The sequence below is a fragment of the Bison bison genome, unplaced genomic scaffold (assembly GCF_000754665.1).
Source record: "Bison bison bison isolate TAMUID 2011002044 unplaced genomic scaffold, Bison_UMD1.0 scf7180017864203, whole genome shotgun sequence".
In the NCBI taxonomy this organism is placed as follows: domain Eukaryota; kingdom Metazoa; phylum Chordata; class Mammalia; order Artiodactyla; family Bovidae; genus Bison; species Bison bison.
The window spans coordinates 2,057,010-2,083,245 of NW_011494775.1; the positions used below are offsets into that span (position 1 = coordinate 2,057,010).

Genomic DNA, 26,236 nt, shown 5'->3' on the forward strand with positions numbered 1-26,236 from the left:
CTGTGGAAAATTCTGAAAGAGATGGGAATACCAGACCACCTGACCTGCCTCTTGAGAAATTTGTATGCAGGTCAGAAAGCAACAGTTAGAACTGGACGTGGAACAACAGACTGGTTCCAAATAGGAAAAGGAGTACGTCAAGGCTGTATATTGTCACCCTGCTTATTTAATTTATATGCAGAGTACATCATGAGAAACTCTGGGCTGGAAGAAACACAAGCTGCAATCAAGATTGCCGGGAGAAATATCAATAACTTCAGATATGCAGATGACACCACCCTTATGGCAGAAAGGGAAGAGGAACTAAAAAGCCTCTTGATGAAAGTGAAAGAGGACGGTGAAAAAGTTGGCTTAAAGCTCAACATTCAGAAAACTAAGATCATGGCAAGTAGATGGAAAAACAGTGGAAATAGTGGCTGATTTTATTTTGCTGGGCTCCAAAATCACTGCAGATGGCAATTGCAGCCATGAAATTAAAAGACACTTACTCCTTGGAAGGAAAGTTATGACCAACCTAGACAGTATATTAAAAAGCAGAGAAATTACTTTGTCAACAAAGGTCTATCTAGTCAAGGCTATGGTTTTTCCAGTGGTCATGTATGGATGTGAGAGTTGGACTATAAAGAAAGCTGAGCCACGAAGAATGGATGCTTTTGAACTGTGGTGTTGGAGAGGACTCTTGAGAGTCCCTTGGACTGCAAGGAGATCCAACCAGTCCATCCTAAAGGAGATCAGTCCTCGGTGTTCATTGGAAGGACTGATGTTGAAGCTGAAACTCCAATATTTTGGCCACCTAATGTGAAGAGCTGACTCATTGAAAAAGACCCTGAAGCTGGGAAAGATTGAGGGCAGGAGGAGAAGGGGACAACAGAGGATGAGATGGTAGGATGGCATCACCAACTCAATGGACATGGGTTTGAGTAAACTTTGGGAGCTGGTGATGGACAGGGAGGCCTGGTGTGCTGTGGTTCATGGGGTCGCAAAGAGTCGGATATGACTGAGCGACTGAACTGGAACTGGATGCCCCAACCCACCGATACCTAAGAAGCTGAAGTTGACCAGTTCTATGAAGACCTACAACATCTTCTACAACTAACACAAAAGAAGATGTCCTTTTCATCACTGGGGATTGCAATGCCAAAGTAGGAAGTCAGCAGATACTCAGAAGAACAGGCAGGTTGGACCTTGGAATACAAAATTAAGCAGGGCAGAGGCTAACAGAGTTTTGTCAAGAGAATGCATTGGTCATGACAAACACCTTTTCCCAACAACATAGGAGACAACTCTACACATGGACATTACCAGATGGTCAATAGTGAAATCAGATTGATTATGTTCTTTGCAGCTGAAGATGGAGAAGCTCTATACAGTCAGCAAAAACAAGACTGGGAGCTGACTGTGGCTCATATCATCAGCTTCTTACTGAAAAATTCAGGCCTAAATTGAAGAAGGTAGGCAAAACTACTAGGCCATTTAGGTATGATCTAAATCAAATCCCTTATGTGATTATATAATGGAGGTGATGAATGGATTCAACAGATTTTATCTGGCAGACAGATTGCCTGAAGAACTATGGACAGGTTTGTACCATTGTACAGGAGGCAGTGACCAAAATCATGTCCAAGAAAAAGAAATGCAAGATGGCAAGGTGGTTGTCTAGGAGACTTTGCAGATAGTTGAGGAAAGAAGAGAAGCAAAAGGCATGGGAGAAAGGGAAAGATATACCCAACTGAATGTAGCGTTCCAAAGAACAGCAAGGAGAGAGAAGAAGGCCTTCTTAAATGAACAATGCAAAGAAATAGAGGAAAACAATATCATTGGAAAGACTAGAGATCTCTTTAAGAAAATTGGATATATCAAGAGAACATTTCATGCAGGGATGGGAATCAAAAAGGACAGAAGTGGTAAGGACCTAAAAGAAGCAGAAGAGATTAAGAAGCAATGACAAGAATACACAGAAGAACTTGACAAAAAGGTCTTAATGAACCAGATAACTATGATGATGTGCTCACTCACCTAATGCTGGATATCCTGGAGTGTGAAGTCAAGTCGGTCTTAGGAAGCATTGCTGCCAGTAAAGCTAGTGGCAGTGATGGAATTCCAGCTGACTGATTTAAAATCCAAAAGTTGATGCTGTTAAAGTGCTGCACCCAGCATGTCAGCAAATTTGAAAAACTCAGCAGTGGCCACGGGACTAGAAATGGTCAGTTTTCATTCCAATCCCAAAGAAAGGCATTGCCAAAGAATGATCAATCTACCATATAATTGCACTCACTTCACATGATAGCAAGGTTATGCTCAAAATCCTTTAAGGTAGGCTTCAACAATATGTAAACTGAGAATTTCCAAATGTACAGGCTGGGTTTTGAAAAGGCAGAGGAACCAAAGATCAAACTGCCAACATCCATTGGATCATGGAGAAAGCAAGGGAGTTCCAGAAAAGCATCTACTTCTGCTTCACTACTTTGGGCTTCCCTTGTGGCTCAGCTGGTAAAGAATCTGCCTGCAATGTGGGAGACCTGGGTTCAGCCCCTAGGTTGGGAAGATCCCCTGGAGAAGGGAAAGGATACCCACTCCAGTGTTCTGGCCTAGAGAATTCCATGGACTATATAGTCCATGGAGTTGCAAAGAGTCAGGCATGACTGAGTGACGTTCACTTCACTGCTTCACTGACTGTGCTAAAGCCTTAGACTGTGTGGATCACAACAAACTGTGGAAAATTCTTAAAGAGATAGGAGTACCAGACCACCTTACCTGTCTCCTGAGAAACCTGTATCTTGGTCAGGAAGCAACAGTTAGAACCAGACATGGAACAATGGACTCGTTTATTTTATTTTATTTTTTAATTAATTTTATTTTATTTTTAAACCTTACATAATTGTATTAGTTTTGCCAAATATTTTAAAATTGGGAAAGGAGTACAACAAGGCTATGTATTGTCACTCTGCTTATTTAACTTATATGCAGCATACATCATGAGAAATGCCAGAGTGGATGAATCACAAGCTGGAATCAAGATTGCCAGGAGAAACATCAACCATCTTAGATATGCAGATGATACCATTCTAATGGCAGAAAATGTAGAGGAACTATTGATGAGGGTGAAAGAAGACAGTGAAAAAGCTGGCTTGAAACTCAACATTCAAAAAACTAGGATCATGGCATCCACTCATCACTTCATAGCAAATAGAAGTGGAAAAGTAGAAGCAATAACAGATTTTATTTTCTTTGGGGCTCCGAAATTACTGTGGACAATGACTACAGTCATGAAATTAAAAGATGCTTTCTCCTTGGAAGAAAAGCTATGGCAAACCTAGACAGCATACTAAAAAGCAAAGACATCACTTTTCCAACCAAGGTCCATGTAGTCCAAGCTATAGCTTTTCTAGTAGTCATATACAGATGTGAGATTTGGACCATTTAGAATGCTGTTGTTTTTCAGTCACTAAGTTGTGTCCAAGTCTTTGCAACGCCATGAACTGCAGCATGCTAGGCCTCCTTGTCCTTCACCATCTCCCAGAGTTTGCTCAAACTCATGTCCATTGAGTTGATGAGGCCATCCAACCATCTCATCCTCTGTTGCCCCCTTCTCCTCCTGCCCTCAATCTTTCCCAGCTTCAGGACCTTTTCCAGTGAGTCAGTCCTTCATATCAGGTGGCCCAAGTATTGCAGCTTCATCTTCAGCATCAGTCCTTCTACTGAATATTCAGGGTTGATTTCCTTAGGGATTGACTAGTTTGACCTCCTTGTTGTTCAAGGGACTCTCAAGAGTCTTTCCCAGTACCACAGTTCTAAAGCATCAATTTTTTGGCCTTCTTTATGGTTCAACTCTCACGTCCATACATGACTACTGAAAAAACCGTAACTTTGACTTACAGGTCTTGGTCAGCAAAGTGATATCTCTGTTTTTTAGTATGCTGTCTAGGTTTGTCACAGCTTTTTTCCCTAGGAGCAAACATCTTTTAATTTCATGCCTGGAGTCACCGTCTGCAGGGATTTTGGAGTCCAAGAAAATAAAATTTGTCACTGTTTCTACATTTTCCCCATCTATTTTCCAAGAAGTTATGGGAGTGGATGCCATGATCTTAGTTTTTTGAATGTTGAGTTTCAAGCCAGTTTTTTCACACTCCTCTTTCACCCTCATCAAGAAGCTCTTTAGTTCCTCTTTGATTTCTGCCATTAGAAAAGAAGTCTGAGCACCGAAGAATTTATGCTTTCAAATTGTGGTGCTTCAGAAGGCTCTTGAGAGTCCCTTGGAAAGCAAGGAGATCAAACCAGTCAATCCTAAAGGAAATCAACACTGAATATTCATTAGAAGGACTGATGTTAAAGCTAAAGCTCTAAACTTTGGCCACCTGATGCAAAGAGCTGACTCATTGGAAAAGATCCTGATGCTGGGAAAGATTGATGGCAAAAGGAGAAGGGGGCAACAGATGATATAGTTAGATAGCATCAATGACTCAATGGATATAAATGAGCAAACTCAGGAAGATAGTGAAGGACAGGGAAGCCTGGTGAATTGCCATCCATGGGATCGCAAAGAGCTGGACGTAGTGACTGAGGAACAACCACCACCACAGCCTCCTACCATTAATCTTTTTATCAGAATTTTCCTGAATATTCTTGTTTTTATGTTTATTGTTATATGTCCTGTAGGTTTGAACTCTTTGAATTTTATAATCAGTTTATTCCATTTAAAAATCTTACTGGTATTTCTTTAGAATCAGACAAAATTAGAGAGAGTTGAGAGCTATACAATATTGACTCCTTTTATCCTAGAACACTGTTTGTCTGTTAACCAGTGGAGCTATAAGTTTTGTTCTCACAGATATACTTCCCTTGTGTTTATTATTGTTGCCAGTGTAAACAAAATCCATTTTTCTCATTTTATTTATGATACTTATTCTGGTTTGCTTCCTTGAATTTTTCAGGTGTGCAGTCATATTATCTGGAAAGAGTGATAATTTTTTTCTCTTTTCAATTTTTATACCTCATTTATTTCTCTTTTCTAATCACATCAGCTGGCCCTTCCACATCGGTGTTAATAACAGCCATGATTTTTACTTCAATAGGAATGCTTGTAGTGGTTCATCATTAACTGTAATGATAGCTTTGGTCTTGAGTTCATAGAAAATCATGTGGTTTTAGCCCCAGAGTCCAGGTGGGGGCTGAGTGAGAAGCAACGTCTCAGGTCTAATGATCACCTGGGGGTGTAATGCCAGGCCCCTAGAATGAGGTGACTGCCTTAACCAGAGGTATGTAAGTGCCCTGAGAATCAGAATGTTATGGTCTTTGTGGGAAGACTGTGAGCAAATAGCAGAGCCTCCCAGGGCCATAGCATCTGCAATGGCAGGTCATGGTAAAATTTGAGATTAGTGAGATCCCCCTTCTTTTTGCTTGGAGTGGAAGTCAAAAGGGTACCACGCACTTCCATATGCCCTCCTTAGCCATGTGGCTCCAACTCTATGCCCTCTTTAGCCATGTGGCTCCAACTCTATCAGCCCTGCACTTGAGTTTGTTTGTAACGGCATTTGTTTTTTAAATGAAGACTTGGAAGCTGAGCATGATAAAGAGACTGGTCCAAAGTATTAATACTTAGCTAGGAGGTGGCAGAATCCAGAGTTAAGGTCTTATTCTTCTATACTCACTGCTTCTCAATATCTCTTCTGTACCTTCAGAGTTGTCCTCGGAGACCTATGTTTGACTTTTCCTGAGGTAGTGAGTCATGAAGTCAGAAGTAGCCATTGTAATCCTATTTCTATCCTGCAGCAAGACGTGGGGTAGATTAAGTTTTTGTCCCAGTCTGTGGATTCAGCACATGTACCCACTAATAACCTTTCATCCTGGTTCTCAGCTCATATAATCTTGGCTGACAGGAGACTTTTTCTTATATGCTCAGTCGCTCAGTCGTGTCCAATTCTTTGTAACCCCATGGACTGTAGCCAGCCAGGCTTCTCTGTCCATGGAATTTTCTAGGCAAGAATACTGGAGTGGGTTGCCATTTTCTACTTCAGAGGATCTTCTTGACCCAGGGAGCGAACCTGAGTGGTCTCTTGTGTGTCTTATTGGCACACAGATTCTTTACCACCATACCACCTGAGGTGGTAAATATAAGGAAGTAAATAATGAAATCACCCTACTAGACAGTTGATATCTGCTTAAACTGGTGGTGAGAAGAAAGATTCCTATACATGCAAATAGCCCCCAAATACTATTTTAAGTACCTAGTGGTATACGATGTTTTTTTTAAAATTAGTAACACTAATGGCCTGAATTTGTTTTGCTGCATAGTAACAGCAGATGGAGTAATTCCACTCCCAGGTGTGTCATTGTCTACATTTCACGTCAAGAGTGAAGCCAATCATTAGAGATTATATCCCTTACCATCTGGAAACTGACTTTCATAAATTATTTTTTAGGTCTCCCTTGCCAGAATGAAATGAACAGGATCCAGAAGTTGAGCAAGGGGAAAAGCCTGTTGGGTAAGTACCATTTCTTGCTACTAATTTAAACAACTAATTAAACCATCCATGTCTCATGTAATATCTAGCACAGCAATGGTTATTCATTTAGGGACCAGTGCTTTGTGAAAGAAATGCCTCATTTTACCCAAGACAAGGTTCTTCTAGGGAGCTGGTAATATGCCACAGGCCACAGGACATACTCTTGAGGATCAGAGAGCTGGCTGAGAAATGCTACATGCTCCATCAGTTGGAAGAAAGATCAAAGGTAAGCCCAGGACCAGTGGGCAGGTCACCAGAGCTGAAATTGAGCACTCTCTTTACTGCTAACTCCTCCCTGATCTTGGATTTTTTTTTTTCTTTCAAGTATGGCCATTAAATGCAGTTCTCAAGTGTTCCAAGTTAAAATGATAAAATCTATAAATTACAGAATTTCCTATATTCCTCAGATCAAGTTGTCCATTCAAGGAGGAAGATGAGCTGATTCCCTTCTAAATTTACCAGACAGGGTCCAAGGACTTGAGTGTACTTCAACACATTTCTGTTTCATCTGCATGATCCCTGGACCCTGTCTCTACATTTCTCCTCTTACCTTTTATCCAAACATTGAGGCGGAAGCTAGTGGGGGGGGGGTGTGTGTGTGTGTGTGTATTTCCCTGGCACGCACATCTGTGGCTTGCTGTTGAAGGTTCCCTTTTGCCCCATACCCTCGTTTCTGCAGCACTCAAGTGTAGTTGTGGTACTTAGACCAGTACTGCTGAGATAATCACAGACACCTCATTTGTTTGCCCAAAAAGAGCCTGCATTGCTTTCATTGCTTTTTAAAAAAAGAACTGACAGCCACAACACAATAATTCAGGATTATTCTCGTTAAGCATTCAGGAGCAGGTGCATCCCCTAAACAGCCTGCCATTTCAGGCAGTTATCTCTTTATTTTCTTGAAGGAAATGGGCAAGGTTGTTGCAGATTGTCAAATGGAGATGGTCTGAGAACTTGGGCCATTTCTCTTCATCTGATTTTTGGGTCACCTCAAAGTGGATCTTATTTCTTCCTTCTACTTTTAAAAATTACTTACTTCACTGGCTTGCCTCAGACTTTCCATTTCTGATAACACCCTTTTCTACTCACCAAGAACTCAAGAGTTTTGTAATCTGGACATGAGTGTAGGTTCTTCCCTGATGTTGAAAGACATAAAGGCATCTTTCTGGATCTCTCTTCCATGGGGCTTTCCTCCAGTGCAAGGACTTGTGTTTAATGATCTGATGCGTCCACATGGGAGGTTATTTGGGGTTTTAGTGATGTGCTTAAGAGAACTAATAGTGCTGTTTTAAAAAATTATTTTGGATATATGGATATCTTCTTACTGCTTCATTAATAATGATATATTTGTAAAGTAATGTGGTCTGAGATAATATATCTCATCTTTTATTTTCTCCAGTTCATAGGAATAAAAGGCCTACTTCTTTCCTACTGTGAATCCCACCTAGTTTTGAAACACACTTTATCACACCTCTCTACATAAGGGATATTATTCTAGCTGACTCATAAAAATACCATTTATCTGCCTACAAATTATTTTTTTGCATGGGGAAATCTAATATAATAAATGTGTATTCAGGGGCATTCATAGTCTGAGCAAAAACAATTATAATCAGGTATAATTACTGCCTACTTAGGAAAAATGGTAATTTTATTACATTATAGATATAGAACAGCACCTGCTTCTAACCATCCTGGGGGCTCAACCTGGTATGCATTTTTTTTTTTTTTTTTGCTCTATTAAGTGCTCTTGTTTTCCAACTGCAGCTCAAGGGTAAGGATCAGCATTTCCTCAGCTTTCTATTGGTTGGCAAAATCTTCCCTGATTTTTGTTTATTGAAAGCATCATCTTTTTCCCCCTTCCTCCTGTTCCCTGCTGACCAGGAGTGCTGTGCACCGACTGAACATCTAATTTAGAATATGAGCACTACTTCTTTGTGGCACCAGCAGAATTACTTTTCACTGGGGGAAATGTCCTTTCTGTGATCTCATTTGATCTTTGGGAGCCTAGTCATCTTGGAATAGTGATCAGTGTTTGTTTGAGTAGTTGCTAGAATTGAGTAGTTTGAGTAGTAGCTGGATCTGAAGTTACTGCCTGCCTTATTACCCTTCTTTCCAGATCTAGTCTGAGAAATAAATGGTATATTTAAAAACAATCATTCTAAAAAAACCCACAAAATTAGGCAGTAGAAATCTGAGGATGGAGGTCTCTGCTTATCACTCTAGATGACTGACATATAATGTTACTACTTAGATAACTCTGAGGAGAATTATCCCCTAGTAGATGAGCACACAATCATCAAACACATCCTGAGAAAAATGAAAAAAAAAAAAACTTGTCATAACTAAATATTACCTACAGTTGAGTAAGAATCAGATTGGTATCACTAATTTAAGAGGAGAAAATCACTTTGAACTGGAAATATTAAATTTATCTCAGTGATCATCCAAGTGTGATAACAGAGAGATTCTCAAACCACAGATTCAGTAAGCTTACTAACCCAAGACTTACTAAAATATCACTAAAGGTTTTAATATACAGAAGACATAATTCCAGAAAGAAGTATTTCTTTTCCACATTTTATCTCAAAAAGGCATGCTGCTAAATCTAAATAAATAAGAACAATAAAAATATTTTGATAGCATGGTAGAATCAACATTTCAGACTGTTGGGGTCACTGAAAAAATATGTTAAGCTTTTTATTTATTCAGAAATAAAAGAAAACACAGATTAACTTTAGAGCTTATTAGGGAAAATATACTTCTGTGTATTTTAAGGTAACAATAAAAATACTGGGAAAATAATATGTAGTTTTTAAATGTATGAAAACCATGGAAAAAAGAAAATTTGATCATTTCAACGAAAAGAAGGAAAGAGGGAAGATAGGAAACACGAAGTACAGTGGTAGATATAAAAACAAGCATATATCTGTAATCACAATAAATGTGAGCGAGCCAAACTCATTTATTATGAGACAGAGACTATTAAAAGCTGCCTACTTTGTTTTCAGTTCTTAAGAGAACGATGTAATATTATCTTGCTGAAATGTTTCTTTTACTATACTATTACTATGTCTCAACAGGTATACCTATAATTTTAAAACAAAATGTAACATTATAACAATTGCAACTATATATGTACCCAACATAGGAGCTGAAAGTGAAAGTGAAGTCGCTCAGTCATGTCGGACTCTTAGTGACCCCATGGACTGCAGCCTACCAGGCTCCTCCGTCCATGGGATTTTCCAGGCAAGAGTACTGGAGTGGGGTGCCATTGCACTGCAATATATAAGGAAAATATTAATAGCCATAAAAGGAGAAATTGATAGTGACACAGTAAAAGTAAGGGACTTTAACAGATGATCCAGACACAAAATCAATAAGGAAACACAGACCTTGGATGATACATTAGACCAGATGGACTTTATTTATAGAACATTGTATCTAAAAGTAGAAGAATACACATTCTTTTCAAATGCACATGGAGCATTCTCCAGGATTAATCACATGTTGGGCCACAAAGCAAGCCTTGGTAAATTTAAGAAAACTGAAATCATATCAAGCACCTTTTCTGACCACAATGCTGTGAGATTAGAAATCAACTACAAGAAAAACACTGTAAAAACACAAATATGTGGCAGCTAAATAATATGCTACTAAACAACCAATGGATAACTGAAGAAATCAAAGAAGAAATAATAAAATACCTAGAGACAAATCACAATGAAAACATGACCATCCAAAACCTATGAGAGACAGCAAAAAAACAGTTTTAAGAGGAAAGTTTATAGCAATTCAATCTTACCTCAGAAAACAAGAAAAACCCCAAATAAACAACCTAACCTTATGCCTGAAGCAACTAGAGAAAGAAATACGAACAAAACTCAAAAAGTTAGTAGACGAAAAGAAATCATAAAGACCAGAGCTGAAATAAATGAAATAGAGAAAACAATAGAAAAGATCAATGAAACTAAAAGCTGATTCTTTGAAAAGATAAACAAAATTTATAAACTTTTAGCCAGCCTCATCATGAAAAAAAAAGGGAGAGGCCTCAAATCAATGAATTTAGAACTATAAAAGGAGAAGTTACAATGAACACCACAGAAATACAAAATATCATAATAGACAGCTACAAGCAACTATATGCCAATAAAATGGACAACCAAGAAGAAATGGGTGAATTCTCAGAAAGATGCAACCTTCCAAGACTGAACTAGGAAGAAATAGAAAATATGAACAGACTGATCATAAGCACTGAAATTGAAACTGTGATTTTAAAACTCACAACAAACAAAAGTCCAGGATCAAATGGCTTCACAGGCGAATTCTCTCAGATATTTTGAAAAAAGCTGACACATATCTTCTGAAACTCTTCCAAAAAATTGCAAAGGAAGGAACACTCCCAAACTCTATCCATGAGGCCACTATCACCCTAATACAAAAATCAGACAAGATCACACAAAGAAAGAAAATTGTAGGGTTGACATAGACACACTACTACATTTAAAATAGTGAACAAAGATCTGCTGTTAGCACAGGGAACGCTGTTCAATATTCTGTAATAAAGTAAATAGGAAAATAATTTCAAAAAGAATAAGTGAAAGTGAAGTCACTCAAGTCATGTCTGACTCTTTGTGACCCTCTGCACTGTAGCCTGCCAGATTCCCCATCCATGGGATTTTCCAGGCAAGAATACTGGAGTGGGTTGCCATTTCCTTCCCTGAGGGAATCTTCTTGACCTGGGGATCGAACCCATTTCTCCTGAATTGCAGGCAGACTCGTTATCGTCTGAGCCACCAGGGAATCCAGACATATGTATACGTATAACTGAATCACCTTACTATACACCTGAAACTAACACAATATTGTTAATCCACTGTAGTCCAGTATAAAAATTTTTTTAAGGAAACAAACGCACATAAAAATAACACAACTGCAGGGAGGAACTGTCATACCTAACTATTCAGAGACTTGAAAAAACTTATAGTTCAAGGAGACAAAAGAAGAAATGAACAGTGTAATTCATTGGCATCTTAATATATGTATTCTTGTACATGAGCATAGAATAGAGAGTGTTTTCAAACACACATTTGTCATGGATATATGAAAACTATAAAACACTGATGAAAGAAAACAAAGATGACACAAATAGTTGGGGAAATATACCATGTTCATGGATCAGAAGAATCAATATAGTGAAAATGAGTATACTACCCAAAGCAATCTATAGATTCAATGCAATCCTTATCAAGCTGCCAATGGTATTTTTCAGAGAACTAGAACAAATAATTTCACAATTTGTATGTAAATACAAAAACCTCATATAGCCAAAGCAATCTTAAGAAAGAAGAATGGAACTGGAGGAATCAACCTAACTTCAGGCTATACTACAAAGCAACAGTCATCAAGACAGTATGGTGCTGGCACAAAGACAGAAATATAGACCAATGGAACAAAATAGAAAGCCCAGTATAAATCCACACACCTATGGACACCTTATCTTTGACAAAGGAGGCAGGAATATACAATGGAGAAGACGATCTCTTTAACAAATGGTGCTGGGAAAACTGGTCAACCACTTGTAAAAGAATGAAACTAGAACACTTTGTAGCACCATATACAAAAATAAACTCAAAATGGATTAAAGGTCTAAATGGAAGACCAGAGACTATAAAACTCCTAGAGGAAAACATAGGCAAAACACTCTCTGACATACATCATAGCAGGATCCTCTATGACCCACCTCCCAGAGTAATGGAAATAAAAGCAGAAATAAACAAATGGGACCTAATTAAACTTAAAAGCTTTTGCACAACGAAGGAAACTATAAGCAAGGTGAAAAGATAACATTCCGAATGGGAGAAAATAATAGCAAATTAAGCAACTGACAAAGAGTTAATCTCAAAAATATACAAGCAACTCCTGCAGCTCACTTCTAGAAAAATTAATGACCCAATCAAAAAATGGGCCAAAGAACTAAAGAGACATTTCTCCAAAGAAGACATACAGATGGCTAACAAACATGTGAAAAGATGCTCAACATCACTCATTATCAGATCAGATAAGTCACTCAGTCATGTCCGACTCTTTGCGACCCCATGAATCGCAGCACGCCAGGCCTCCCTGTCCATCACCAACTCCCGGAGTTCACTGAGACTCACGTCCACCGAGTCAGTGATGCCATCCAGCCATCTCATCCTCTGTCGTCCCCTTTTCCTCCTGCCCCCCAATCCCTCCCAGCATCAGAGTCTTTTCCAATGAGTCAACTCTTCACATGAGGTGGCCAAAGTACTGGAGTTTCAGCTTTAGCATCATTCCTTCCAAAGAAATCCCAGGGCTGATCTCCTTCACAATGGACTAGTTGGATCTCCTTGCAGTCCAAGGGACTCTCAAGAGTCTTCTCCAACACCACAGTTCAAAAGCATCAATTCTTCAGTGCTCAGCCTTCTTCACAGTCCAACTCTCACATCCATACATGACTCATTATCAGAAAAATGCAAATCAAAACCACAATGAGGTACCATTTCATGCCAGTTAGAATGGCTGCTATCAAAAAGTCTACAAACAATAAATACTGAAGAGGGTGTGGAGAAAAAGGAACCCTCTTACACTGTTGGTGGGAATGCAAACTAGTATAGCCACTATGGAGAACAGTGTGGAGATTCCTTAAAGAACTGGAAATAGAACTGCCTTATGACCCAGCAATCCCACTGCTGGGCATACACACTGAGGAAACCAGAATTGAAAGAGACTTGTGTACCCCAATGTTCATCACAGCACTCTTTACAATAGCCAGGACATGGAAGCAACCTAGATGTCCATTGGCAGATGAATGGATAAGAAAGTTGTGGTACATATACACAATGGAATATTACTCAGCTGTTAAGAATGCATTTGAATCAGTTCTAATGTGATGGATGAAACTGGAGCCTATTATACAGAGTGAAGTAAGCCAGAAAGAGAAACACCAATAGAGTATATTAATGCATATATATGGAATTTAGGAAGATGGTAACGATGACCCTATATGTGAGACAGCAAAAGAGACACAGATATAAAGAATAGACTTTTGGACTCTGTGGGAGAAGGCGAGGGTGGGATGATTTGAGAGAATGGCATTGAAACATGTATATTATCATATGTGAAACAGATCACCAGTCCAGGTTCAATGCATGAGACAGGGTGCTCAGGGCTGGTGCACTGCGATGACCCTGAGGGATGGGATGGGGAGGGAGCTGGGAGGGAGGGTCAGGATGGGGAACACATGTACACCCATGGCTGATTCATGTGAATGTATGGCAAAAACCACCACAATATTGTAAAGTAATTAGCCTCCAATTAAAAAGAAAAGAAAAAGCAGAAATAGAGTCACAGAAAAAAAAAAAAAAAAGCTGAAACTAAATATCTCAAAAAAGTACCATAGATCATATTCATTCTCTACAAGTGGAAGAAAAAAAAGAGACTATCCAATCTTACATGTCTAGATTTTTTTAGTAGTCAAAAATGAATCAAGTAAAAATACAAAACATTTAGACATGAATGAAAATGAAAGCACTGTGTGCCAGAAAGAGAGAAAAGCAACTAAAATGAAACTTAGAGGAACATTCATGGCTTCAAATGCATTTCTGGAGAAAAAGAAACCTAAAATTTCAAATAAAAAAAGCTGTAAGGACAATAAGTTAAGACTAAAGCAAAAACAAATTAAATAGACAAAGCTTTGACAACATGAAAGTCTCAAATGTTCTCATGAATTTAAAAATGGGATGTAACCTCTGATATGCACACGTGCATGCTCATTTGTGTCCAACTCTTTGCAATCTTATGGATTGTAGCCTGCCGGGCTCCTCTGTCCATGGTATTCTCCAGGCAGGAATACTGGAGTAGGTTGCCATTTCCTCCTCCAGGGGATCTTCCTGACTCTGGGATTGAACCCACATCTCTTGCAACTCCTGCATTGGCAGACAGATTCTTTTACCACTGAGCCACCTGGGAAGCCTTGTAACCACAGATATAGATGCATACTATAAATTTGTGGTTCTGAAACTTCACTGTGCAACAGAAACACTTGGAGAGTTTATTACAGCTTTCTGGGCCCTACTGTCAAAGTTTTTAACTCAGTAGGTTTGGGATAGGCTCAAAAATTTTCTAAGCTATTTCCCACTGATGCTGCAGCTGCTTCTGGGCCCACACTTTGAAAACCATTGCTATAAACTCTTAGCAATTATGAAAACGTGACTGAAAAGGATACTATGAATTACCATATTTGGGTCATGAAGAAAAAGAAGACTCAACTAAACTAAGAAAAAAATTAATTTAAATCAAAATACTACTGTCACCTCCTAAAATAGGCACTAGGCTCAACATATTTCTACAGCTGAATACTTTATGGAGATCATTCTCATTTTATACAAAACATCTGGAGTATAGAAAAAGAAAAGTACCTGAATCAGTTTACAAAAGAGTTGCTTTGATATAGACATTGAACAAAATTATATACCTCTATCACTGAGTAACACGGATATAAAAGGATCAGCAAATTAAATCCAATATATCATGACCAAGTAGTATTTATTCTAGGAAAACAGGTATTTTTTTAAACTGTGCCACTCATTAGAAATATATAAAGGATTAAAAAAAATCCTATGATTCTCTCAAGTATTAAAAAAAACTTTAATCAGGAAGAAACAGAAAATATGAACAGACTAGTGAGTAGATTGAATCAATAATGAAAAGTCTCTCAGGAAAGAATGGACCAAGAGCAGATAGCTTCACTGTTGAATTTTACCAGATATTTAAAGAAGAATACCAATCATTCTCAAACTCTTCCCAAAAATTGCAGAGGGGAGGAACACTCCCAAACTCATTTTATGAAGCCAGAGTTACCTTGTTACTAAAGCCAGAAAAAAACTCTACTGGGAAACTACAGGCCAATATCCCAGATGAATATAGATGCACAAAAACAAATTTCTCAATAGAATACTAGTGAACCAAATTGAGCATCACATTAAAAGGATTATTCACCATGATCAAGTAGGATTTATCCCTAGGATGTAATGATGGTTCTACACATACAAATCAGCCAAGTGATGCATCACATTAATAGAATGAAAGAAAAATATTATCCATTTGACAAAACTGAACATCTGTTCATGGTAAAAACCTCAATAAATTATGTATTAAAGCAATGTACCCCAATTTAATAAAGACCACATATGACAACCACAGCTAGCATCCTATTCAATGGTGAAAGGTTTAAAGCTTTTCCTCTAAGATCAAGAAAAAAGACAAAGGTATCACCACTCCTATTCAGTGTAATACTGGAAGTCCTAGACAGAGCAATCAGGCAAGAAATAAGTCATCCGAGGTGGAAAGGAATATGTAAAATTTCCTTTGTTTGCAGATGATACAATTTGCAATAGTCAACAGGGACATGAAAAGGTTCTCAGCATCTCTAATCATCAGGGAAATGCAAACCAAAACCACAGTAAGATATCAGCTTCTGCCTGTGAGAAGGGCTATCATGAAAAAGGAATAACAGGAATAACAAATGCTGGCAAGGATGTGTGAAAAGGAGAACTGTTGTGCACTGTTGCTGGGATTATAAATTGGTGCAGCCACAATGGAATACAACAGTATGGAGGTTCCCCCCCAAATTAAAAAAAAAAAAAAAACTACTATATGATCCAGCAGAGAAGGCAATGGTACCCCACTCCAGTACTCTTGCCTGGAAAATCCCATGGTCGGAGGAGCCTGGTGGGTTGCAGTCCATGGGGTTGCTAAGAGTTGGACACAACTGAGTGACTTCACTTTCACTTTTCACTATCATGCATTGGAGAAGGAAATGGCAACCCACTCCAGTGTTCTTGCCTGGAGACTCCCAGGGATGGGGGAGCCTGGTGGGTTGCCGTCTATGGGGTCACACAGAGTCAGACAGGACTGAAATGACTTAGCAGCAGCAGCATATGATCCAGAAATTCACTTCTGGGGATATATCCAAAGGAAATGAATATACTAAAGAGAAATCTGCACACTCGTGTTCACATTGGCCAAGATACGAAGACAACCTAAGTGTTCTTCAATGGATGAATGGATAAAGAAGTGTATGCATGGGTGTGTGTGTGTATGTGTGTGTGTGTGTGTGAGTATATGTGTATAACAGTATATCATTCATCCATAAGAAAGAAAGGAAACCCTGCCAATTTCGACAACATGGATAGATGTTGAGGGCATTATCCTAAGTGAAATGAGTCAGAAAGAAAATACCATATGGTCTGCTGCTGCTGCTACTGCTACTAAGTCGCTTCAGTCGTGTCCAACTCTGCATATGGTCATTTGTATCTCTAATCTTGAAACAAACTCATGAAGAAATATTAATAGATGAAACTGGTGGTAAACACAGGCAGGGTATTGACAGTGGGAGAATTGAATGAAGGTGGTCAAAAGGTACAAACTTCCAGTTAAGAGATAAATAACTATAGATATTGTGTTATGTATCTTCAATATTTAACACTGTAGTATAGTAGATATGACAGTGTTGAGAGAGTAAATTCTGAGAGTGCTCACAAGGAAAAAAACTTTTTTTCTATATGAGATGTTGGATGTAACCAAAATTTATTATGGTTATCATTTCACAGTATATAAGTCAAACCATTATTCTGTACACCTTAATCTTCTACAGTGCTATATGTCAATTATGTGTGTGTGTGCTCAGTTGCTCAGTCGTGTCCAAATCCATGCAGCCCCATGGACTGTAGCCTGCCAGGCTCCTCTGTCCATGGAATTTCCCAGGCAAGAATACTGGAGTGGATTGCCATTTTCTCCTCCAAGGGATCTTCCTGACTTAGGGGTCGAACCCAGGTCTCTTGTGTCTTCTGTATTGGCAGGCGGATTCTTTACTATTAGCACCAGCTGGGAAGACCATGCCAATTATATGTCGATTATATTTCAGTAAAATTTGGGAAAATTCTGAAATAAAAGTAAGAGTAGAACCACAGGGAAAAGTAGAACTCATGATCAAAGAAGGAATCCTGTCTAACCTTGAGTAAGTCCTAGGCCCCTGAAACCTTGACTAGGTTATTATGAAGCATGCCATTCTTTCTTGCTGGCTCAACAGCAAATACTGACTGATGTGTGAGCCCTCTTGTCTGTCTTCAGTTGTCACTCAGTCGTGTCTGACTCTTTGAGACCCCATAGACTACAACACACCATGCTTCCCTGTCCATCACCAACTCCTGGAGCTTGTTCAAACTCATGTCCATCAAGTCAGTGATGCCATCCAAACATCTCATCCTCTGTCATCCCCTTCTCCTCCTGCCTTCAATCTTTCCCAGCATCAGGGTCTTTTCCAATGAGTCAGTTTCTCACATCAAGTGGCTAAAATACTGGAGTTTCAGCTTCAGCATCAGTCCTTCTAGTGAATATTCAGGACTGATTTCCTTTAGGCTCGACTGGTTGGATCTCCTTGCAGTCCAAGGGACCCTCAAGAGTCTTCTCCAACACCACAGTTCAAAAGCATCAATTCTTTGGTGTTCAGCTTTCTTTTTAGTTCAACTTACATCCATACATGACTACTGTAAAAACCATAGCTTTGACTAGATGGACCTTTGTCGGCAAAGTAATGTCTCTGCTTTTTAATATGCTGTCTAGGTTGGTCATAGCTTTTCTTCCAAGGAGCAAGCATCTTTTAATTTCATGGCTGCAGTCACCATCTGCTGTGGTTTTGGAGCCCAAGAAAATAAAATCTCTCACTGTTTCCATTGTTTCCCCATCTATTTGCCATGAAGTGATGGGACCCGATGCCATGATCTTTGTTTTTTGAATATTGAGTTTTAAGCCAGCTTTTTCACTGTCCTCTTTCATCAAGAGGCTGTTTAGTTCCTCTCCTCTTTCTGCCAGAAGGGTGGTGTCATCTCTGTTTCTGAGGTTCTTGATGTTTCTCCCAACAATCTTGATTCCAACTTGTGCTTCATCCAGCCTGGCATTTCTCATGATGTACTCTGCATATAAGTTAAATAAGCAGGGTGATAATATACAGCCTTGACATACTCCTTTCCTGATTTGGAACCAGTCTGTTGTTCCATGTCCAGTTCTAACCGTTGCTTCTTGACCTGCATACAGATTTCTCAATAGGCAGGTACAGTAGTCTGGTTTTGAATTTTCCACAGTTTGTTGTGATCTACATAGTCAAAGGCTTTGGCATAATCCATAAAGCAGAAGTAGATGTTTTTCTACAGAAGTTGTCTGTCTTAGAAGGCATTGACTCTATCTGTGCACTTCTCTGATTCAAGCTCAGTTTGTAAAGAATCTGCCTGTAATGCAGGAGACCCAGGTATGATTCCTGGGCCAGGAAGATCCACTAGAGAAGGGATAGGCTACCCATTCCAGTATTCTTGGGCTTCCTTTGTGGCTCAGCTGGTAAAGAATCTGCCTGCAATGAGGGAGACCTGGGTTCGATCCCTGGGTTGGGAAGATCCCCTGGAGAAGGGAAAGGCTATCCACTCCAGTATTCTGGCCTAGAGAAGTCCATGGACTGTATAGCCCATGGGGTCACAAAGAGTCAGACACAACTGAGCAATTTTGACTTTCTGATTCAAGTTGTACCTTTTGTTCCCCCAGGAGCATTCATCCCTCGGTGTAATGAGGAGGGCTATTACAAAGCCACACAGTGCCATGGCAGCACGGGGCAATGCTGGTGTGTGGATAAATACGGCAATGAGCTAGCCGGCTCCAGGAAACAGGGCGCTGTGAACTGTGGTGAGTAAGGCCTTCTCCACCTGCCCCTCAGTGACCTCTAGAGACTCGTAGGTACTCACTGTATGAAGATTTGGGCAGAAGAATCTCAGGAAGTCACTGTGGTCTACAGTGAGCAAGTTGACAAACAAGATATAGTAAACCTGGAATCACATGAGATGATGCATAGCTAGTTTTCTGAGTGGGAGGAGCTCACCATGACCATTGAACTGGATAGCAGTTTTTGACAGGGAGTGGCTGCAAGCCAAGAGTGACTCTCAAGATAAACCTCCCTAGAATTCTGGAGCTTTTAACAGACTAAAGCTTGTGGTCCCTACCAAGTAGATGGGGATGCTCCCATGTTCAGAAGGTAAACTGCATGGTTTTGCCTTATAGCTAAGGAGGTTGTGAGGCATAGCAGAAACTTACCTCCCATCTCTTCTCCCTCCTTTCAGAGGAGGAGCAGGAGACCTCGGGGGATTTTGGCAGCGGTGGCTCTGTGGTTCTGCTGGATGACCTGGAGGATGAGCAGGACCTGGGACCCAAGGACAGACTGGGGAAGCCGCGGGTGCATGCCCGGGCGGTGACAGAGGATGATGAGGATGAGGACGACGACAAAGAGGATGAGGTCGGGTACATATGGTAGTCCCCACACGGAGGAGGACACGAGGTCTGCACAGAATTGCAAGTCACTTCCCGTTCCTGCATTTGTCTCTAAGACTCCACAGCACACAGCCTCTTCTCCATCGTCGCACTCTCCACCCAAGCTAGGGTTTTGGAAGACAACTCCTTGTTCCCAGATTATGCTGATTTTGCATACGGCATGTGGGAAGAAGGGTGTTGTGCTTTGTTTTTTAGGGGAATGGCTGGCCGAATGAGAGCCTCCTTCCCTTCTGTGAGTTTTTTTACAACAAGCATGTGATGTATGTGGGATTCTGACAGTGCAGGGAGCCCCCACCCTCTAAATGTCAAAGACCCTTTCCAGTCACCCACACGGGTGGTTATTACAGCATGGTTCCCGGCCTTACCGTGTCTAAGTGCTTTTCTTGTGTCCTGTAGATGTTGTGGAAAACACACCACACTGTACCTTTTCCCCCCTGCCCAACCCACCCCCCGCCATCCCTGTGTCTATTATTACAAATCAGTTTTTCACTTCACTCGATCTGGCTTCCTACAAATGACAGCCTTAATTCAGTCAAGAGTCCCTTTGGGGAATTGATTTTATTAAAAAAGGTATCTGGATACTTCTGTCTGTACGTGCATAAATAGGTAAGTATATACAGAAGACACTGTACACACCACTCTGGAAAAAAAAGGGGCGGGGGGAGTTGGGTATCTATTAAAAAACTTATTTGAAAAACAATTACACATTTGTCAGCTTGTCTAGACCTGGATCGTCATTTCTGGAATAGCAAATCTGTATCAAAGTCCTTTTTTTTGCACTACCAGTTGGCACTTGTAGCCTACAGGCTGAGGAGGCTGCTTCCATCTGCGGCAGCAGAGCTACTGGAAGCCTCTTTGATTTGGATAAGCCTCTGTCTGCCTAAATCGCTTTCCTTGCAGAAGCCATGAGACTCCCACGTGGGCAGCTTCACAAGCCATTGCTCTCATTTCAGCTCCAACCCCGCTTTGGGCTGTGGCAGTCCTGTCTGTGGCAGGCCCCTCTCTCCCCTACCTACTCAAGGGCTTTTTGTAAGGCATGTACACATATCCCCCGTTCTCTAAGAAGACAGTCTCCTTGCTGTTCCTTAGCAGAAGAAAATTTTGCATCCTTAACTCAATCTTTCAGTTTTGCCCCTCTCTATCCACACATCATGATGAGGCTACAAAAGCTCTACAGATTTTCTTTGATCACTTAACATTTGTAAAGAATCTCAGATGGAGGCCCAGAAAGAACTTTATGACAGCACATGGGAAGCCAGGGTGGGATTTTTTTAAGAGCTAATCCTGTACTCATCCCCTCCCCCATACATGTGTCAAGGGACTCATGAAGAAAGCCCTTCACCATTGCATTTCTTTGCCCTAAGTCAACTCCTGATTAGAATCCATCTCCAAATTTGGTAGGGTCATCATCTCTGCAATCTTTAGGATTTCTCCTGATACAAGTACCAAAGAGTAGTCTTCCAAGTGGCCCCATTTAGTTCAGTATGGGCCTTAAGCTCCTGCCCCACCTGGTTGTCACCTTCCTCACCAGCCACCTAGCAAGGCTCTGTGGCCCACATTTGTTTTTCTTCCCTTCCTGCACTCCAGCCAGTCCACAAGGAGAGCACACAAACTCAGGCAAAAAATATATTCAGCCAAACTAGGATTATAGTGGCAGCTGACCAACCCTACCCCAAACTGACCATTTGTTTCTACTTTACCAGCCCACCTCAAACTACTATTTTCAAATCCCTGCGTTGGCCAGGCCCACTTGCCTTATCCCTGGAGTTGGCTCAGATGGGACATGAACTTACTTGATACACTGAACTTGTTCAGCCTGAAAGACATGAGAACAGCCAGGACCCTAGGTGTCAGGTGACCGTGGGCAAGCTCTGTATTGGGATCTCAACTCCATCACTTCTGTTTCAGTTTTTTTTCTCACTTGAACAAAACTCTGAGATGATAATTTATAAAAACAGGTGCTTAATTGCAGCTAAATTATAATCACGTATATAAAAGAATCGAGACATGTTAAAAAATCTCAGTCTAGGCCATCAGAGAAAACCATTGTTATTGTCTCCTCTGAGCTTAGAAAAATACACAAGAGAACAAATTAAAATCGACAAATTGGTTTCACTTAGAGAAACTTCTAGGAACAGAGTGAACCACTGATTTTAATTTGCCTAATTATCTTATGACAAGTGTCAAATTAAGATGACACTTAAAGATCCTTAGCATTAACTTAATGATGGAGAAGAGTGCTCACTAGTCAATTCCCAGGAAGGTAATGAGATGCTCATTTTCAGAGATATTCCAAGAAGATATTTTGATTCATTAAAATATTAAATAAAAAGCCCTCCTAAGACTGGAACCCAAAATCAATGGAACAACATTAATGCCACTTTTCATGCCTCACTTTGGTAAGACAGCATTAGTTTTTTTCAAAGATACTTTGCGTAAGTACTAAAGATGTGATTTTTTAGTTACTTAGTCTTTAGAAGAATTTTTTCTTTTCTTTTTTTGGCAGGAGTCCTTTAGATAGTGACAAAGCATCCATCAAAATTTTGATTAAAAATATAGTACTGTGATAATCATCCCCTTATTGGAGACAGGTATGGAGTTGAAACTTCAATGACTCATTTTTGGAACCTCCTTAGTGAATGGGTTTATTCTTATTCTATAAATGGTTCTTTTATTTGATACCATTTCCTTAGCATCTAAGTTAAGCCCCAGAATTTTATTCCACAGTGGTTAGTTGTCTACCACATTAGTGTCTTTTTGTTTCTGCCAACATTCTAGGCATGTTGTAGGCAAGGAAGGGAATACCTTCCTACTGAACCAGTTCTTCCTCCTTTATGCCCATCTTCCCACACCCAGCACTGAATGACAACGTGTCTGTCCAGGTCTGCCCCTCTCCTCTTCCCAGGATGCCATCTACAGTTTTGTTTTTAACCTTGACCACACTGTACAGTAACATCCAAGAGCCCTTTCTACAGTGGGTGGTTTTGGTCTTTTTATACCTTTTTCTCAGAGTCACTGTTTCTGTCTCTGTTCCATGTGTAGCAATGTAATGAGAGCCCACCAACTCCTGAGTGTCAAGTTTGTTGCCCCTATTGTGGATGAAATAGTGAAGTAGAAAAACCTAGTAAATTCTGAATGCTTTCCCATGTAGACTTATCTGGAATGTGAACACGACTCTTTTGGTTAATAGTAAATGCTTAACTGTAGTCCTGAGTAGGTGCATTTGTTTGTCTCAATAAATTTTAATTTGTCTGCAGTGTCTGCGCATTTGTACTTTGTTAGCTTGCACGTGTGCTCACCAGGCCACGTTCGTACATCATCTCTGTGGAAGGGTTGGGCAAGTCAAGGGGGTAACTAAATGCAAGGCTCTCTCTTAAGGCTTCTGTACGCCGGGGGAGCCAACCACGAGGGGGTGCAGCCTGTCCTGACCCTCTCAGAACACCCTGGCACACCCAAGCCCTGTGCCCGCTCAGCCTAGAATCTTAGTATTCAGTCCCCCTTTTTGCTTTCTTCTTTCTCAAGCTGCAACTTTGTTACTTCGTCCTTATCCATCAGATTTCATTGCTGTCATCCTGTTTACAACCTTAAGCTTTTTCAGTTCTTATTCCTTCCCTCCCTAGTCAGGTCTTCTCCAATTCTCTTGGGAGAAAAGAAACAAAAACCAAAAAACTTCACAGGGACTCTGAGTTTTCCTCAGTTCATGGATTAACACACCATATGCTTGTCAAACATCAGAAAACACCCAATCAGAACAGAAATTATTTCCTTTCCTCCTTAGCCACATGAAGGCCAATGTATCTATGACTTAATTATACCCTGAGTGAGTAATTTCAGCACCAACTGAGGTAGAAACTATCTTATGAATAATTCTAATCCTTTACCCAATGGACCATATTTTACAGACAATTCAGAGATTCACAGTTCACGGAAAGGTGCTTCATAAATCCACAAAATAACTAATGTCAGGAGAACAGTGGTCAATATGAAGCCTCTGGGGTAGGTACAGGGTACACTAAAGAGTAGCTGGCATTGGCGGACACTCCTGAAATTCCTCGTAACAGCAGATTTATAGTCAAGCCCCACGTCTCAAGTTGTGCCTTCATGGAATCCACCTCGGTCTGTTAAAAAGGCCAGGACCAAAGGAATACTAATTATATAGTGTGAGTGAAAAGGTCCCAGCACCTCTCAAAATTCTGGGTTGGTTGTGAGATTTACTTCGATAAACTGATTTAAGAAAAGGGGAAGATTTCAAAATTTATTCATTCAACTAGATGTATATGGATTAATTAGGAGATTTATAGATCTATAGATTAATATGTGTTTGATGAGTGAATGCCATTATGGGCAGGCACCACATTCAGTGCTAGGAATATAGAAGTGAATAAGACCTCGAGGGTCCTTCTCCGTACAGTTGCCTCCTTGAAAAAGACAAATAACTGCTACAGTATGGGTTGATGGATATCACGGTTGACACCAAGGTCTACTCCAGCCTTGTCAAAACGTGCCTTTCTTGATTTCCCATATCCATCAATCCCTGAATTTAATCCTACCTCTCTGGCTGTTCCTGTATATCCTGTACATAGGATAGGTCTCCTGTATATCCTTTTGTTCAGCCAGTTCTGCTCATACAGGTGTTCCTCTCATCTGTGTTCTCAGCCCATTTCTCTTCAACTCTACATGCTTTCTCTAAGCAGCCTTATCTACATCAGTGTTTTCAACCAACTTCCTCCACTCGGAAAAGCCCCAATCTATGTTTCAAGTGCAGCTTTTGACTCTGCTCCATTTTGAAAAAACAAAAACACCTGGAATTTAGATCATTCTACTCAAATTTCCCACTAACCCCTCAATTTCAAACCTTAAAACATCAAAATGATAGACTGAAATATAGAGTAAGTATCCATTGACAATAGGAGTCAGAAAGGTTTTTAAAAAACAAACAAAAAAACAATTCCTAGCAAACATGAGCCATAAAGGAATAGATTGATAAATTTTCCTCCATCAAAATTAATAGCACATCATGAACAAATTTAAAAGATAAACAGAAGACTAAAGAAGATATTGAGGACATAAAACAGATGAAGGATTGGGACATAAAATGTTTTAACGTCTACGAATCCATAAGAAAAATATAATTCAACAGACTAATGGGGAAAGATAAAAGCAAGTGAGCCATAGAAGACACACAGATGGCAAAGAAACCATGCCTAACCTCACTCATGATCAGAGAAATATAAATTAAAGCAATGATCTCTCAGTTTCACTCAGAGAAAAATCATGATCATGTCACATGTTGTTGAGAATGTAGTATAAGGAACACTCTCTGACACTGCGCAGTCAGATCAGCCACTGGAGAGCAGTTTGGAAATAGCCATAAAAGTAAGAGTAAATATCCTAAGACTGAATAATTCCACTTCTCAGAAATTACTCCTAGAGGAAAAAAAAATCAAACTAATTCACAAAGATATACATTGAATGTATGTATATCCATTATTACATCATCTGTTAGGACAGGAAATTTGATACAAAACTAAGTATCAGTGGACATACTGGGCAACTTTATGCTCTGGAATATTATACAGCAGTCAAAAATAACAAAGTAATTCATACACACTGACTTAGAAATTCTAAAACATCTGTTGTATGAAGAAAAAGTCAAGTGATAATAGAGTATGAAATACATAAGTTAGATACCTATAAGGTGACACTATCCACTTTTTCCAAGTAGATATAAAAATACACAGACTCTGAAAGGATACACACCAAGCTGGTAGCAGTGGTAACCTCTGAGGAAAAGACTGGGATTTGGTCTGATCAGCCTCATCTATGTTTCATTTTTGTTTTTTATCATGAAAACAATATACTATGTCTTGTATGATTTCAAAATAATTCACTAGCTTCTTCCTCTTCAGATTTCTCCTCTTATACTCCTGGGCTTCAAGAATGGCACCATCTACACCTCTCTCCCCAGCTCCCAATCTGTACTAAGTCACAAAATTCTGTCAGTTCTTTCTAAATATCTCTTCCTCTCTATCTCACCACCATCATGGTTCTTACCACCATCGTCTTTCTCAGCTGTCTTAGAAATTTTTAAACCAGTGACCATGCTTTATTCTTTACCAGCTCTAATACATTCTATATGCTGCTGCTGCCAGAGTAATTTATTCTCAAAGGCAAATCTGATCATGTCACTGCTCTACTTAATTCTCAAGGTTTCTCATCACTGTCAGGACCAAATCTAAATTACTTGGCTTGGCAAATACACTCGTTTGTAACTGATCCCTTTGTACCTCTTGGTCTCCTTGCATTCCTCACTGTTTGAATTCTAATTTTTTCCCCAAGCACCT

General features: G+C 39.8%; 1 protein-coding gene across 1 annotated transcript in view; it reads left to right on the top strand.

Moving 5' to 3' along the window:
* Positions 1-23,148, top strand: part of SPOCK1 (sparc/osteonectin, cwcv and kazal-like domains proteoglycan (testican) 1) — a 336,259-nt gene extending 313,111 nt beyond the window's left edge. Inside the window, exons 8-10 of the mRNA XM_010844619.1 lie at positions 6,420-6,482; positions 19,116-19,253; positions 19,685-23,148. Of these exons, the coding sequence (XP_010842921.1) occupies positions 6,420-6,482; positions 19,116-19,253; positions 19,685-19,875 (392 nt within the window). The 3' untranslated portion in view covers positions 19,876-23,148. The remainder of the gene's footprint in view (positions 1-6,419; positions 6,483-19,115; positions 19,254-19,684) is intronic.
* The last annotated feature ends 3,088 nt before the right edge of the window (positions 23,149-26,236 follow it).